This window comes from Phyllobates terribilis, unplaced genomic scaffold, assembly GCF_046119375.1.
Source record: "Phyllobates terribilis strain yellow unplaced genomic scaffold, ASM4611937v1 Scaffold_3__8_contigs__length_932513732, whole genome shotgun sequence".
Classification (NCBI taxonomy): Eukaryota; Metazoa; Chordata; class Amphibia; order Anura; family Dendrobatidae; genus Phyllobates; species Phyllobates terribilis.
The window spans coordinates 680,718,356-680,735,756 of record NW_027362763.1 but is presented as its reverse complement, the minus strand read 5'-3'; the positions used below and the strand labels follow the sequence as shown (position 1 = coordinate 680,735,756).

General features: G+C 46.4%; 1 protein-coding gene across 3 annotated transcripts in view; it reads left to right on the top strand.

Moving 5' to 3' along the window:
• The window catches only part of GALNT14 (polypeptide N-acetylgalactosaminyltransferase 14), an 805,599-nt gene that overhangs the window by 459,381 nt on the left and 328,817 nt on the right, over positions 1 to 17,401 (top strand). For all 3 annotated transcript variants that reach the window (XM_073671814.1, XM_073671812.1, XM_073671813.1), the window contains exon 5: positions 4,056 to 4,121. In XM_073671814.1, coding sequence (XP_073527915.1) covers positions 4,056 to 4,121 — 66 coding nt within the window. The remainder of the gene's footprint in view (positions 1 to 4,055; positions 4,122 to 17,401) is intronic.

Sequence of the window (17,401 nt, the reverse complement as noted above, 5' to 3'; positions counted from 1 at the left end):
TGTGATGCTGTTTGCAGGCGCCTTCTCTGTGTAGCTGAGGGAACACTGAGGTCTCAGGTGGTGGTTTAAGTTTGTAAAGAAAAGAAACTTCCTAATGGGAAATTATGTAATTAAATGGAGAAAGCTGCCAACCAATCGGATTCCAGCAACCTGATTTTGGCATTGCTTTTCTTTCCCGCTGCATTATAAGACTGGGGCTCTAATTTTTAGTCTCCCTTTCACCGTAGGGGGAAAAAACACATTAGCCACTTGAAAGCCAAAAAACAAACTTGGGTCCTTGGTGGTACTATAGGGAAAATCAATTAACCCAATGGCCGTCCGTCTAACGTATGAATGGGCCGGGGCTTCTCAAGCGGAGGGGTCACTCCTACATAGCGGCTCTGTGTTTTGGCTCACAGTGGGGGTTATGAGCCAGGGGACACCTTTGATGATGTCCATGATGTCTATGTGCCCTTTGGTGGGCAAGACTTACCCTAAAAAGTTATAACAAGGGCCCCTCAGTGGGCATGAGACCGACTTACCCACATTCAAGCTGGCAATGTAGGGACTTAGTCCCTTTTTCAAGTATTGCCCCCAAACTTGTCCAGGAAAGCCCCCAAAACTCACAGAACTTTTTTTGCCCTTCTTTTTGGTACTGTCCAGAATTTGCTAGGCTTGTAAGTCCCACCAAATATTGATATCTGTGTGCGGGACCTTCTAAGGGCCCTGGAGAAAGGACATTCTGCCATCAGGAAGATGCAGGGAATGAAATCTCCGAATGAAACGGCCATTACTCCATCTCCAGCCAGGAGCTTCAATATACAGGAATGAAGACAGAGCGGTAAGTGATTGCCCACGAGGGACCAAGGAGGAAATCCTTCACAGGCTGAAGACTATTAGGACATCCAGACTGTAAAGGATCGTGAGCTGATGTGACACGGCGTGAGTAATGTCCCCCGGAGAATCCTCCCTGCACAAATAGATGAGTTTAATAAGTTTTAATGGATTCTTAACTCCCTTTAATTCTGTATTCTAAAGTCATGAAAGTAAATGAACTTTTATGGCAGCAGCCGACTCATCGGATACAGATGGACTGATTTTTAATTCTTCTTTTTATGATCGAGCTGAAGCTGCTGAAATATCAGTAAAATATAGTAAAAATTAAAGGGCACTTGAAATATTATGGGGTCCGATCATAGGGACCACCACGATTCACAAGAAGGGGGCCAGAGTATTAATTGACACATTCCCTGCTCAGCACCATGTCTCACTCTGGGTAGAAATCATAGGACTGAGGCTGGCTGCAGTACCACACTTCACCTTTAGAGGGCAACATTCAGAAAGAGGCACAAACTCTTCATGTTAGTAATTGGGGGGCGGGGGGTCTCCCACTTCTAAGCATTGGAAGCCTGTTCTAGTTATGTCTTGCCTTGTACTATTGATGTGGCCACCAGTTTAGGGTCCTGCAAATTTATTTAACTATTTACCAATAGTTACACTGCAAAACTCAGGAGTCAGGACATATGGGACCAAATTCATCACTTGAAGGGGGGATTCACTTTTTAAACAAGTTGCAATTGATGAATCAGCCGCAGACATCCAGAAAAAGAAAAACACGAAAGTAGACTTAAAAAATGTCCAAAATTAATAGTATTTTATTTTCTGCTCCTGTCCATTGAATTTATGTGATCCATTTTATATTTCACTTCCCCATTTTGAAGACTTTAATTTAAAGGTTACTTACCAAATGTTTTTCTACCTGATCACAGGGGTGTAAAATTGAGCACAGGGTAAAGGGGTCAAACATGGAATGGAGTCTTATCTGTCTCCCGCTACTGTACATGAGGCCACCACAACATTCCCAGATACATTTCATGTCAGTTCCTCCCCTGCAGCTTCCAGTGTGTAATGCCCGGTGAGATGTTATGTGGGTAGAGTGTGATTTATGGGAGACATATAGGATAATCAATCATATAGGGAAACATCCGTAAATCTGAATGTGAGTAATGATCCGTAATGCTCAGCCCACCCCCAGGAAATGTCTGTAGTTATACTGACATCAGATATTCAGAGGAGATGTGACAGGCACTGCTGAAAGATTAAATATCCAGACTTCAACATTTTCTTTTCTAATTATTTACTTATTATATCTTTATTAGCGCTTGGGACTCCATATTACGGACACAGAGCTCCAAATCCCCTGCACAATCAAAGATTGAAATGATTAAAAAAATCCTTTACTTGCAGCCACCACTAGAGTGAGCAAGCTGCATACAGAGTTATATAGCCACCACTAGAGGGAGCAAGCTGCATACAGAGTTATATAGCCACCACTAGCGGGAGCAAGCTGCATACAGAGTTATATAGCCACCACTAGAGGGAGCAAGCTATATACAGAGTTCACTACGTACAGGTTAATACAGTCACCACTAGGGGAAGCTCCCTGAATTCAGATTAATACAGTCACCACTAGGGAGGGAGAGCTCACTGCATGCAGATTAATACAGCTGTGAACTCCCTCTGGTGCCTGTAGAATCTACTGTATATACTCAAGTATAAGCCGACTTTTTCAGCACATTTTTTAGGCTGAAAAAGCCCCCCTCGGCTTATACTCGGGTATATACTTTATATATTCGGGTATAGTATGTACATTTTGGTGGTGGATAGTGGGGTGGGTTGTGGCGGCGGATGAGCGGGGCAAACACAGTAGCCGCTGCTGCAGCTACCACGTGTGCCCTCTGCTAAAGGAAAATTAATATTCACTCTTCTCCACGCCCATGGGAGTGAAGAGTGAATAATAATTCCTTTAGTAGTAGGCACGCAGTGTCAGCAGCGCCGTAGCTCCTGCTGCGGCTCAGCAATCCTCCGTGCCCGCTATTAGAGAGTATGAATATTCACTCTTCTCCACTCCCATGGGCATGGAGAAAAGTGAATATTAATTCTCTTTAGTAGCGGGCACCGAGGATCGCTGAGCTGCGGCCGTGCTGACAGTGCGCGCTATTAGGGAACATGGATATTCACTCCTCTCCACGCACATAGTCCCAACGCAGTGCTGGAGCAGAGGGGAGGAAGAAAGGTGAGTAGAAGTGTTTATTTTTCTCATGTGTATAGGGATCGGTGGCCATACATACCAGGATTGGTGATGAGGGGGCCATGCATACCAGGATTGAGGATAAGGGGGCCATGCCTACCAGGATTGAGGTTGAGAGGGCCATGAATACCAGGATTGGGGATGAGGGGGCCATGCATACCAGGATTGGGGATAAGGGGGCCATGCATACCAGGATTGGGGATGAGGGGCCCATGCTTACCAGGACTGGGGATGAGAGGGCCATGCATACCAGTATTGAGGATGAGAGGGTCATGCATACCAGGATTGGGGATGAGGGGGCCATACATACCAGGATTGTGGATGAGGGGGCCATGCATACCAGGATTGGGGATAAGGAGGTCATGCATTCCAGGATTGGTGATGAGGGGGCCATGCATACCAGGATTGGGGATAAGGGGTCCATGCATACCAGGATTGGGGATGAGGGGCCCATGCTTACCAGGACTGGGGATGAGAGGGCCATGCATACCAGGATTGGGGATGAGGGGGCCATACATACCAGGATTGTGGATGAGGGGGCCATGCATACAAGGATTGGGGATGAGGTGGCCATGCTTACCAGTATGGGGAAATTTACCAGTAGCTGCTGCATTTCCCACCCTAGGCTTATACTCGAGTCAATAAGTTTTCCCAGTTTTTTGTGGTAAAATTAGGTGCCTCGACTTATATTTGGGTCAGCTTATACTCGAGTATATACAGTAATTTAGCTGGATTTTGGTGTTTTGTTATAGGGCTTTTGTGTACAGTGACTCTGGCATTTTTAAGATTACAACTCCCAGTATAGAGAGTCACTGATGCAATGTGTAAGGTGGATAAATATAAGAACATATTCTGTTTAGATTCTGACCTCTCACATGAGGTTTTCATTCTTCCCTCAGCTCTGACCTAAATCTTTCATTTCTACCTTGGACTTTTCCTAACCCAGAGCTTTTTCTATTAACACATTCTTTTTCTTCTTTGACAGCTGATGACTGCCGGCTCCTGTGCAAGTTACCGAAAGTGAAGTGCTTACGAAACGACCAGAGGGAAGGTACGCGCCTATCAGGGGACCCATCTACAGACATGGCCTTAACATTAATGGACAGGAGCTCGGAGCTTATAGTAGTTGTACTGGGAGCAGCTGATCAGCCTGATGATTTCTGATAAGAACTGACCTAAAGTTGCCTATTTCTGTTCCTGAGAAAGTTGGGTGACAACCAACATGGTGGTCAGTGCATTTACAATGAGTGTTGTAATTCTTTTCTTGTTTCTGAGTGTAATATGAATGAAGCAATACACCCCCCCCCCCTCCTGGATTCCTGTACATTAGTGTGGATTTGCTTTGCAGGAGTTTAGAAAAACCAAATGAAGCTTTTATGAAGCATTGGTTCTTGTTTATTTTCCCAGCATATATACTTTAGCAAGCTTTTTTTAATATATTCTTCCAGTGCCTCCACAATGCAACAATTAGAAGAGTTTGAAATGTGGTGCAGCTAAACTCAACTACACTGCCGCTCCCAAACACTGACTGGTGCAGGCGGTTAGACCAGGAGATCAGAGCTGTATACTTACATCTCACACACTGAGACACCTAAGCTGTGATGGGGGCGTGTTCTTTATCTGCTGTGTTGCCACCTACTTATGATTGGTCAGCATCATACAGGGGTAAGAAGTACACGCCCCCCCCAGTTATAACTGTCTGACAACACCCACTTGAACTTAAAAAAAATAAATAGAAGTACTCAAATAAAAAAATGTTTTGTTCCGCTCTGCAGCCACTATTACAACATGGAACATTTCTGAAAGACCCTCTTCAAAGTGTACCTGTCTTTTCACACCACAGTGTGATAATTGAAAAGTCCAAGGTGTAAAAGAAAGATTTAGGTCAGAGCTGAGGGTAGAATGAAAACCTGCTGAAAAGCATAACTATCCTCACAGCAAGGTAAAACTGTTTGAGGTGCAGATAACAGTCTAAAATGACCAGGAACTGTCCCAATTCTCATGCTCTTTAACTGATTCCTCTCTAATAGCATTCTGCCTGCACTATAAGTGCAGGAACTTCCCTTTCTTCACTTACCAGCATGCACTGTTTCTGTGTTGTGAAACGGCTTGCCTGTTCTGAACTGAAAATACCCTCTCTGCTATGTCTGTATGCAATTTGACAGACAGGAGAGGAGGCGCAAAAAAAGCAAAGACCCCACCTCCACCTCCTTTTGAAAGACAAAGACCCGCCCCCACTTCCTGTAGAAATACAAAGACCTGCCCCACTTCCTGTAGAAATACAAAGACCTGCCCTACTTTCCATAGAAATACAAAGACCCGCCCCCACTTTCCATAGAAATACAAAGACCTGCCCCCACTTTCCGTAGAAATACAAAGACCTGCCCCCACTTTCTGTAGGACTAAAAAGACACACCTCCACTTCCTGTAGAAAGACAAAGACCCGCCCCCACTTCCTGTAGAAATATAAAGACCCGCCCCCACTTCCTGTAGAAATCCAAAGACCCGCCCCCACTTTCTGTAGAAATATAAAGACCCGCCCCCACTTCCTGTAGAAATCCAAAGACCCGCCCCCACTTCCTGTAGAAATATAAAGACCCGCCCCCACTTCCTGTAGAAATCCAAAGACCCGCCCCCACTTTCTGTAGAAATAGAAAGACCTGCCCCCACTTTCTGTAGGACTAAAAAGACACGCCCCCACTTCCTGTAGAAAGACAAAGACCCGCCCCCACTTCCTGTAGAAATATAAAGACCCGCCCCCACTTACTGTAGAAATCCAAAGACCCGCCCCCACTTCCTGTAGAAATATAAAGACCCGCCCCCACTTTCTGTAGAAATAGAAAGACCCGCCCCCACTTTCTGTAGAAATAGAAAGACCTGCCCCCACTTTCTGTAGGACTAAAAAGACCGGCCCCCACTTTCTGTAGAAATACAAAGACTCGCCCCCACTTTCTGTTGGACTAAAAAGACACACACCCACTTCCTGTAGAAAGACAATGACCTGCCCCCACTTCCTGTAGAAAGACAAAGACCCGCCCCCACTTCCTGTAGAGAGACAAATTCCCTTCCCCAAACCCTGTAATTCACCTCTGTGTCTCAACTATGGATTACATTAGACAACAGGCAGTAGAAAGCATTTTAGACTGAAGGGAGAAGCACTGAGACATAGTTTTGCATAGGAGCTGCATACACAAAGTAGTAGGAGATTTTTAAAGGAGCATTTCTCTCTTAGACACACTGGAACAGTAAGAACTACATTTGTAAAGCTGGTCATAGCCTTAATGCTTTATGTAAAGCGAGCAGAGCTCCACGGCCGGATGCGATGTAATAGAAAAACCCCCATAAATGTGTAACCTGCTGTTTACTTTAGTCGGAGCTTTGTTGGTTACAATGTAACGTGATTTATATTCATCGCCCCCGTCAGGAATGATTCCTTCTATGTTCTGTCTCACTTCTGGAATGTATCAGTAGATGGGAAATATTAGGATTTTATAGGCACATAAAATGTGATTTGCGCTGCGTGTCCGGATGCATTAAACATCACCGTAAAATCAGCGGCGATCTTCCTCTTACACCTTTTGGGTAATCAATCAGTTTCCGGCTTCTGATATAAAATCAATTCCTTTGTGTTTGGGAATAAATTGCACCTAACAATCGGCGTTGACTCTAATGGAGCGACACCGCCTCTCTGTGCAGCGCTGCTACATCATCCATGGGCCGGACCCCCCTCCGATAACACATCTCGTGCATATCCGTCATAAGCGCTCGCTGATGATTCATGTACAGACCACATCAAAGCAGTCGTGGGCGCACTGAGCTCGGGGTAAAACCATTTAGACAGCAAGAGTTCAATTTTTCTATCAGGAAAGGAAGTAATAATTATACATGTAAACAAAAGTGGCCTGAGTATATATCATCAATCTGTACAGGCTGCACGCTGGCCCTATATCATCCCGGCAAGACATGATCAGGCTCGTTGCATGTATATTACAGCAACCAGTTAGAAATTCTAAGTATTCTGCTACCACTAGATGGCACTATGCTACATGCTACTTATGGATGTGTTTTTGCCACAGCATCCCATGTGGTCAGACCTGGTATTGCAAGCAGAATTTATCAATAGGACACCCCACCCGGCCATTTCTCATAGGGCAGTATGTCACCATCTCTGTGCTGAACTACACCACATATTACAAGAATGATAAGATGAAGAGTAGACAAGGGATTTATGAATGTAGGATGGCAGCTTTGTCATGGAGTAGTTCAAGGCCAAGTGCATAAACGGCCAAATGCTACCAAGCGGTGTCATCATGAGATACGCCTGATATAGGAAATAATAATTCCTCTCTGCAATAGAAATATTTCATGTATCGCTGTTTTTATGATGCAGAGCTTCGAACCCTCTGAGTAGCCGGAGAGCGAAATGAGAACATTCTGTATGTCTTCGGTCACCACTAGAGGGAGCTCACTGCATTCTGTGTTGTTAGAGAGTTTATAGTGAATATCCAACTTTTATAAAACTTTTAACAACAGGTGCAAATGTTACAAAATAGATTAAAAAAAAAAGTATACTAGCTCTGTTTTGTCAATGCGCATCCGGCATTGACACTCCGGTGGTCCTCCTGTTTATTTTCAAGTAGCCAGTTTGTGACCTCTGCAGCTAATCATCGGTCTCCACTGTCACGTGTTGTACTACTGGCATCAATGGAGGATGGTAAGGCCAGTACAAGACATGCGACCGACCGCTGAGGCCACTGATTGGAGGTGATCATGTTCTGGCTCCTTGTAAAACTGTGAGAACCACCAGAGCGAGATCCCCGGGAGGCAAAGAGAAAAGCCGCTGCTGTTTTACCTCGTCTGCCCTCTAACGCCTTCGTGACTGGGTAAGTTTTGTTTGATGATATGATGATACCAAAGTTGTTTCATTTTATTTTTTTTTGTAATTTACGGTTTTTAAAAAATTCTGAAATTTGTAAAAAAAAAATTGCTTTGTTTCGTCATTTTTTTTAGACCTGTAACTTTTTATTTTTCTGTTTTTCCATAGAGAGCTGCAGGTTATACAGTTATAGTTTTGCCATTTGTATTTTTCCATTATTTTTCAAGACAAGAAGCCCCAAATTCTGGTATATTTTTTTCTTGTTTACCGTACAGGTGAAACCATTTTATATTTTAAATTATGAGACTTTTATGGACACAATGATATTGTAACGGGTCTGGGAGGCGGAACCTCTGAGCAACTATACAAGGGGGTGGTCCTTGTAAGGAAGCTGGTGGCTCCTAGGGAAGACGGGCAGGTAGTCACGGCAAGTGACAGGGACAGTCTCTGGGTAGAAGGGCAGGTAGTCACGGCAAGTGACAGGGACAGTCTCTGAGTAGAAGGACGGGTACTCATGGCAAGTGACAGGGACAGTCTCTGGGTAGAAGGACAGCAGGCAGGTAGCTGGTGAGCGCTCCCAGGTGAGCGGGCAAGAGTCTCTGGACGGGCAGGTGGTCACGGCAAGTGACGGCAGAGCCTCCAGGTAGGCTAGCAGGCAGGTAGCAGGTGAGTGCTCCCAGGTGAGCAGGCAAGAGTCTCTGGACAGGCAGGTGGTCACGGCAAGTGACGGCGGAGCCTCCAGGTAGGCTAGCAGGCAGGTAGCAGGTGAGCGCTCCCAGGTGAGCGGGCAAGAGTCTCTGGACAGGCAGGTGGTCACGGCAAGTGACGGCGGAGCCTCCAGGTAGGCTAGCAGGCAGGTAGCAGATGAGCGCTCCCAGGTGAGCGGGCAGGCTGGTCCATAGACAGACTGACAGGTGTCGGAAGGCAGACCGTCGGACCGCAGGCTTGCAAGCAGGTAAACGGATATCAGGCAGGTATCAAGCAGGAATCTGGCAGGTGACTGGCAGGTGTAATGCAGCAGCTTGTTAGCATTACTGTAAATGGTCCAGGATGTGTTTACCGGACCATGTACCTTCCCCTTTAACTGACTGGTCACATGACTGTGACATCACACAGGTCCTGTCAGTATGTGGCTGTCTGTGCACAGCATATATAAACCCTGCTTAATTTGAGACAGGTGTGTTTGGTGTGAGAGGCGTGAGGCCTGTTCCCCATGTGTGTGGGATACCATGAAGCCTGGCAGCCTGAAGGCAAAGACTGGATCCTGTGCGGATGCTAGTGGCCTTGGAAGGCAGCGGCTTTGGAGTGAAGCCTGGTACCTGAAGGATCGAGCCTGGATCCTGTGTGGATGTCAGTGGCCTTTGAGGGAGAGCCGGCTGGAGACCCCCACCTGGGAAGCCGCAGAGCCACAGTGGTGGCAGAGTAACGGACTGAGACAGCTAAACCCGGCAAAGGTAATACCCTGTGCTATATGGACATTGTGATATGAACATTGCTACTTTATTACCTTGCAGTAAGCTGTAACCTGGAGCAAGTGGGCCGGTGTGCCACTTGGCTCATGAATTGTGATGTGTGTAATATGCCGGTCTGCCACTTGAGAAGCTCCCGGAGGTGATAGGTGTAAACATGCCGGGAGTATACTAAGATGGACTGTGTGACTAGCGGTTTATGCCGAAATAATAAACTGCATTGTGGTGAAAAACGTAAAGACATTGCACGTGTGCATTGATTGACGCAGCGAAGCGTGTTACCCCCAGTATGATGACTAGCGCTGCCTTACACAGGTAACAGGCAGGAATCTGGCAGGTGTCTGGCAGGTAACTGGTAACGGGATCTGAGGGCTGAAGCAGAGTGAAGGCTTTGCAACAACATTGCTCGGGCACCTCCATTTTGGAGGAGGTGCCTTATATATGGTGAGGTCCTCCGGCCATTGGCCGGGGACTCCTTAGGACGGCGCGCGCGGCCCCTTTAAGAGAGGGGGAGCGCGCGCCCTAAGCACAGTGGCCGGGAAGCAGCGCGCGCTGCCAGCAGAGCGGGAGGAGGACGCCGGGCACGGAGTGGAGAGGTGAGGGGAACAGCGTCCCTGCCTAGCAGGAGGCAGGGACGCCGACGCTACAGATATCAAATACAAACATGCTTTTTTTTTAATTTCTTCCATTTTAGAATGGGAAAAAGGGGGAGATTTGAAGTTTTAGATTTTTAAGTACGTTTTTTTAAACTTATTTCACATTTTCACAGACACTACCCCCTGGGGACTCGAACCTGCGATCGATTGGTAGCTTGTACAATAAACTACAATACCTCAGCCTAGCTTCAGTCTTGGCTTCATATGAGTATAAAGAAGGGGGCCACAGGGGCTTTCAGCTGGCATGGTAATCCATCGGCATCCTACAATTTTGTTGTATGGGACCGACTGGAGAGAAAATGCAGCCTTGCAGATCCCAGTATCCCATCGCTTAAGTGTCGCTGTCAGCATCTAAATAAACAGCAGCAATCAAAGTTTGCTCTGATCGCGCCTGGAATAGACAGATTCCTGCAACTGGGGAGAGGAGGAATCATAGGCTTGAAACTTTATTGGGGGACAACCACACGAAGTGAAAGGAGAGGGGTTGAGTCATCTTCTCCAACGACTCATTGACCATGATGGAAAAGTCTCTGAAATAATTGCAAAATGAGCCGGTTCCTGGCAAGTCAAACAGCATCCTTAAAACAGTCCAGTTCTCCTGGGTGGCCCCAACCGAATGAACTCTGGGGAATTGACACAAAGTACCGATTGGTGCAATAGACTCTACCTGGGTACAATGTCTTTGAAAGTAAGATTCATCAATGACATTTCCTCCACAAATGGACACAGGTTGTAGGCGGCATGAATGGCCGGACGGGCACTCCTTGCTGTATCTCCATCCATGACAAGTCCTTGTGCCCGTTGGTCAGTCTACTAGTCTACCAGAAGACACATTAGTCCATACAGTCTTCATCATGTCATTAGGGAGCCCTAGAGTAGACTCTGTTACATAGTTTGCTCTCATGATCTCGTGGATGGACTTGGGTTTCCACAAGTTGGGTTTAAGGGCCACCAGTTGGCGCTCCCTCACAAACCAAACAACGGCACCGTAGAATCAGCGGGTTGTCCATTTTTAACAGTAGAAGTCCCACCTGTCCTAGCCGAGCCCCTGCCACAGGGGAAGATGCCAGACATTGGCCCTCCTGGCGGAGTCTTTTTACTCCCAGAGTCCTGTGATACAATCACACACAAAAGACTGTGGGGATATTCTGTCCCGTCCCCGCTTATCTCCTTGTAAATGATTTTTCACTTCAATTTGTCCATTTTGAAACAAATCTGCCTCAATATAATAAGACTATTGTTCTACTAAGAAAGCGTTAGGTTCCCTACAAGTTTCTAATATAAGACCAAAATTTGCCCCAGATCTGTTGACTTGGCCGTAGGATGCGACGGACTACTCGACTGTCACCGACTACTCAGCCGGAAACCTTGGATGTCAGTCTCCTCTTCTGAAATCATTGGAATTGGATGATTGTCTAATAGAATTCATAGAAATTAAATTTTTTTCTTTTTAAAGAAAAAATTAATACAAAGTGCAGACGTGTTAATTCTGGGATAAAACATGAGGCTTCACAGTAAATTCTGCTCTTCTATACGTCCTCCCATGTACGAGACATCAGGCGCTGACATTACTGACCCTCCAGCGAGGAGAGCGCCGTATCAATCAGGTTGTCAAATGAAACATGCTTCATTCCCTGTATCCGTGACCCCCGGACACTCGGCCATCTGTCCATCTGTAGCTGCTGGTGGGTATCAGTATCTAACACTAATTAACCATTTCACTACCCTAGACCACCAGGGCTACAGGCTGTAACTTCTCCACTATCCGAAACCACCAGGGTTACAGATATTAACCCATGCATGACTTTAGACCAACAGAGCTACATGCATTAACCCCTGCACTAACCTAGACCACCATGGCTACAGGCATTAACCTCTCCACTACACTAGACCACCAGGGATACATTAATCCCTCCTATACCCTAGACAGCTAGGAATACCGACATTAGCTCCTCCTATACCTTAGACCACTAGGAATATAGCCATTAGCCCCTCCTATACCTTAGACCACTAGGAATATAGGCGTTAGCCCCTCCTATACCTTAGACCACTAGGAATACAGGCATTAGCCCATACATGACGCTAGAATGCAGGAATTAACCAGTCCACTCCCCTAGACAACCAAGGATACAGGCGTTAATGTCTCTACTACCCTACACCACAAGGTATACAGACATTAACCCCTCCACAACTCTAGACCACCAGGGATACAGGAATTAACCCTCCACTACTTTTGACTATCAATGATACAGCATTAACCCATCCTATACCCCAGACCACCAGGGAAGCAAACATCAACCCATTTACTAACCTAAAAGAGTAGTTAACAGCTGTCAGCAACTCATGAGCATGACCACTAACTAGTGATGAGCGAGCACTAAAATGCTCGAGTACTCGTTGCTCGGGTCGAGCACATTGGAATATTCGGGTGCTCGACCCGAGCAACGAGCCCAATGTAAGTCTATGGGAAACTTGAGCATTTTTCTGGCGGCTCCCCCGGCGGTCTGCAGAGGGCCTAAATATTGCCCAAATCGATGGGAACAGTGCTCAAATGACATGGGGACAGCATGGGAAAGACCCCTGGAAACATTTCTGACTCCCAGGTCACTGCTGTCAGCAACGTTGTCAGAGGTATTACGCCACTTTTACGGATTCGCAATAAAACATACAATAACAAAACCAAAATGGATTTTCCTGGGAAATATGTTAAGGAACATCCTTTCCATGACATGTACAATGTATATAAGCAAAATAAATAACCAAAAACAAAAATACTCCTCCACACCTTGGGCTATGTCCACACGTAGCATTTTTGATGCGTTTTTGCACTTTTGCATTGCTTTCAACCAAAACAAATGCATTCACCGGGAAATGTCATTTTAACATTTTACAACCTTATTTGGCCATGTGGTGTGTGACACATCATCAGACACATGCATACAGTGCTGAAAAGACATGTGAACAGCATGGGGAGGACCTCTGGAAGCATTTCTGACTCCCAGGTCACTGCCTAAAAGTGTGCCCATCATAAGTGATCCTTGGCGCATGCGAAGATGCCTCCCGCCATGAACCTGTCGTTGCAGACTTTCAACAATCACCGTCCACGTCCTTGTCCCAGTGCAGCGTTCAGTTGTCCCTACCCCATTCCTTGGAATGCAAGCGCAAGTATGCAGCCAGCCACCCACCCACAGGCTGCAATACTATACTGCCAAATTTTTGACAGCTGCTTGCACTTGAAATGTGGCCTTTTAGACTCGTGGAGGCGGAAGCTGTCCACAATCTTATGGCGGCGGCGACCGGGTATCCATACTCTGTCCCCAGCCACCACTATTTGTCCCGATGTTGTCTCCGCCTTCCACAAGCATGGGTCCCACAACATTAACCGTGCCCTCCCCAGTGCACTTACTGGGAAGGACCGCCTAACCACAAACACGTGGTCAAGTGAATGTGGCAAGGGACAGTACGGAGCCAGTCCACAGCTTGTCAGTGAGTTGTATTTCACCACAGCCATATTCTTTAGCTTGGTGAAAGGACTTGGGAAACCATATCTACTCCAGCTGTCATTTCTCCCAGGAAGTCCTCTAAAGCTGCTTTCACTTGAAATGTGGCCTTTTAGGCTCGTGGAGGCGGAAGCTTTTCACAACCTCATGCCGGCGGTGGTCGGGTGTCCATACTCGGTCCCCAGCTGCCACTATTTCTCCTGGTATCGTCTCCGCTTTCAACAAGCACGGGTCCCACAACATTACCCGTGCCCTCCCCAGTACACTTACTGGGAAGGACTGCCTAACCACAAAAACGTGGACAGGTGACTGTGGCCAGGGACGGTATGGAGCCAGTCCACAGCTTTTTTTGCTGAGTTGTATTTAGCTCGTTGAAAGGACTGGCATAGAGGGAAACCGTATCTACCCTGCATGTCATTTCTCCCAGGAAGTCCTCTAATGCAGCTTGTTGCAGAAACAATGGCAGCCAGTCCAACATCAACTCGCACTTGTCGGTGGTGCTTTGACACACAAACATCTTTCTTTGCACGTTTAATTTCATTACTACAGAGTTGGGCAATGACCTGATCTGCAATGCGGTTTGAGAAATAACATGCATAAGCATGTCCGATCCACATTAAAAAAGCAGCCATAGAGTGTCCGGGAACCTTCCCCCACACTTTTCTTAGCCAGGGCTGCTTCTCGGCAGGGTTGGACGGGCCCACCAGAAAACCAGAGACTCCTCCGGTGGACCCTGGCTTCTCCTTTAGGAGAGTTCATAGTGCCGAGGTGAGGCCATGATGATGATAGAGGCCACCATCTGCTTAGTTTTCTGTTACTTGGAATGCAAGCGCAAGTATGCAGCCAGCCACCCACCCACCCAAAGGCCGCAACACTAAACTGCCAGATTTCTGGGCAGCTGCTTGCACTTGAAATGTGGCCTTTTAGGCTCGTGGAGGCGGAAGCTTTTCAGAACCTCATGCCTCATGTCCATAATCAGTCCCCAGCCGCCAATATTTCTCCCGGTGTTGTCTCCGCCTTCTACAAGCGCAGGTCCCTGAACATTACTGCTGGTACTTTTCTGTGGGAATCTGCTTGCCTCCTACCAGCTTGGAATATTTTCAGTAAACTATGGTACGACGCCATGGTATTAGCAGTGCCTCCAGTACCAGTAGTGAAGCCATCCCCAGTTTCCTTCTTAAGAATTTTATTTGGTAGACTGAGTGGCTGCCCAAATACATTAGTTTCTCACAAAGGAGCTGAAGATACAGGGCAGTAGGTGCAAGTTTCTCCAGCCTGTTAGATATCAGAGGGTGAACGGCAGCACATTGGATCAGTTATTAGCACTGAAGTCTTGCAGCTCTGGGATCCTGGGTTTTCACCTCAGTAAAAAAGCAGCCATAGAGTGTCCAGGAACCTTCCCACACACCTTTCTTAGCCAGGACTGCTTCTCGGCAGGGTTGGATGGTCCCACCAGAGAATCCTCTGGTGTGCCTTGGCTTCTACATCGGGAGAGTTCATGATGGTGCTAACTTTTGCAGCTGCTATGGGGCTCTTGAGCGGGGGAGAAAGGTGAGCCCTCAGAATCAAATCCTCTGGTGGGCACAATGTTTTTCAATCTGAAACAGCTTCTCAGTGGGAGTTGTATTCAACCACAGCCATATTCTTTAGCTCGGTGAAAGGACTGGCATAGAGGGAAACCGTATCTACTGTCATTTCTCCGTCACCAGGTTCCGCCCATTGTTACACACGAACATGCCTGGCTGTATGTTCAGCGGTGAGAGCCACAGATCAGGCTGCTGTGTTACAGCTTTCAACAACTCTGTAGCGCTGGGCGGTTTGTCACCTAAGCATTAAGCATGTTATCTTCAGCACAGCCTGTTGCCGCTTGGCCAAGGCAGTGCTGCAGTGCTTTCAGCTTGTGACTGATGTGGTCATTTCGGAGATGGAGGAGGAGGTGCATGAGCTGAACAGTTTTGACAATAATGTTTATCCAGGCCAAATGCGCATTTGGCCTGGATGAACATTATTGTCAAAATCTCCTTCCTATGATAACCCGAGCAGGGCTATTGAATAGTCACCAGGTGTATTCAGCAAACCAACTGAAAGGAGAAAATCCCTTTCTTTGTGATCCTTAGATATCAGTAAGCTGAATTGAAAGACCAAATAAAGGTGAGTGCAAAAGACCATTATAAATATTCATATTACCGCCATATACTACACTTAGATTGGTGCGCACTCTGTCTTCCTTTCTCTCTTTTTTTGTGGAGATATGAGCTGAACAATGTGATTACATTGAGGTTACATTGGCGACTCTGTTTTTTATACTGAAAAAAGATCCTACTGTTTGTTTTTTTACGTTCTTTTTTTAAGACAAATGTCATTTTAACATTTTACAACCTTATCTGGCCATGTAGTATGTGACACATCATCAGACACATCCTGTTTCATTTATGATGGAGGGACTCTGAAAATCACAAAGCCTATTTTTATAGGGCCATCAGACGGCCCTTACTATTCTTAAAATGCCAGCAGTTGGCCCTCGCTATTGTTAGAGAGCCATCAGCCGGCTATGCTTTGTTGTTCCATTTTTAACAAGTGGGTCTCCTATACTGTTATTGCGTATCCAGTGACTGCAAGGGCTGCCAAAAATTTGGATGCAATCCAATACCCCTTTGAAGAGACATAGAGGAGGGTCTCAGTAAAAAAAATGTTCCCATTATAAAGGAGCAGGTCTCCTATAGTGGTAATGCCCATGCTGTGACTGCAAGGGCTGCCAAAATTTGGGAAAAACCTCACTAAGAAGTTAAAGACACATAGAGCTGGGCCACAGTAATGACATGTTTCCATTACAAAGGAGCGGGTGTGCTATACAGTTATAGGGTATGCAGTGAGTCCAACGGCTGACCAAATTTAGGAAAAATCCCACTAAGAATTTAAAGACACACAGAGCAGGGCCACAGTAACGAGTGTGACATGTTCCCATTAGAAAGGAGAGGGTCCCCTATACTTATAATGCCCATGTACCAAGTGTATGGGCTGACAAACATTTAGCCCTGGGGGCTATACATGAACATATCGTATACATTTTTTTTTTTTACTGGCATCATAAAGACCCTTTAAAAAAATTATGTGGGTGTTGCATCACAGACCACGGTCACCCTGGTAATATGGTGGTGGAGGATGAGGATGAGGAGAAGGAGGAGGACAAGAGCAAATAGACAAAATCAGCGTATACCCATGTCTGGGTGTGAAGAGGTGCAAGGGAATACACCTGACAGGTGGATGCGCTTATCAGTTATAATTCCACCAGCGGCACTAAAAACCCACTCTGATAAAACACTGGCGGCAGGTCAGGCCAGGATCTCCAAGTCGTAGAGAGAGCCAGTTCATTCCACGTATCCAGCTTGGATACCCAATAATTATAAGGCACAGAGGAATCACGGAGGATGTTGGTACGGTCGGCAAGGTACTCCCTCAGCATCTTCCCAAACTTTGCACTCCTTGTGAGAGTACCCCATGCCTTAGGGCCTCTGCGATGGGATGGGCTTAGAAAACTCTCCCAGAACTTTGACAGTGTTCCCCTGCCTCTACTGGATTGAAGTTGTGTGTCTCTCGCCGGTACTCCTTGGTTGTCCAAAGAACTGTGACCTCTGCCGCCAGTGTTTTCAGATGGGAATTTTTTTAATAGTTCCCCAACAAGGGCCTTCTGGTATTGCCCCATTTTTGTAGACCTATCCGCCTCAGGAATAAGAGATATAAAGTTCTCCTTGTAGCGTGGGTCTAGAAGTGTCACCAACCAGTAATGACTGTCACCCAAAATTTTGAGAACGCGAGGGTCATGGGAAAGG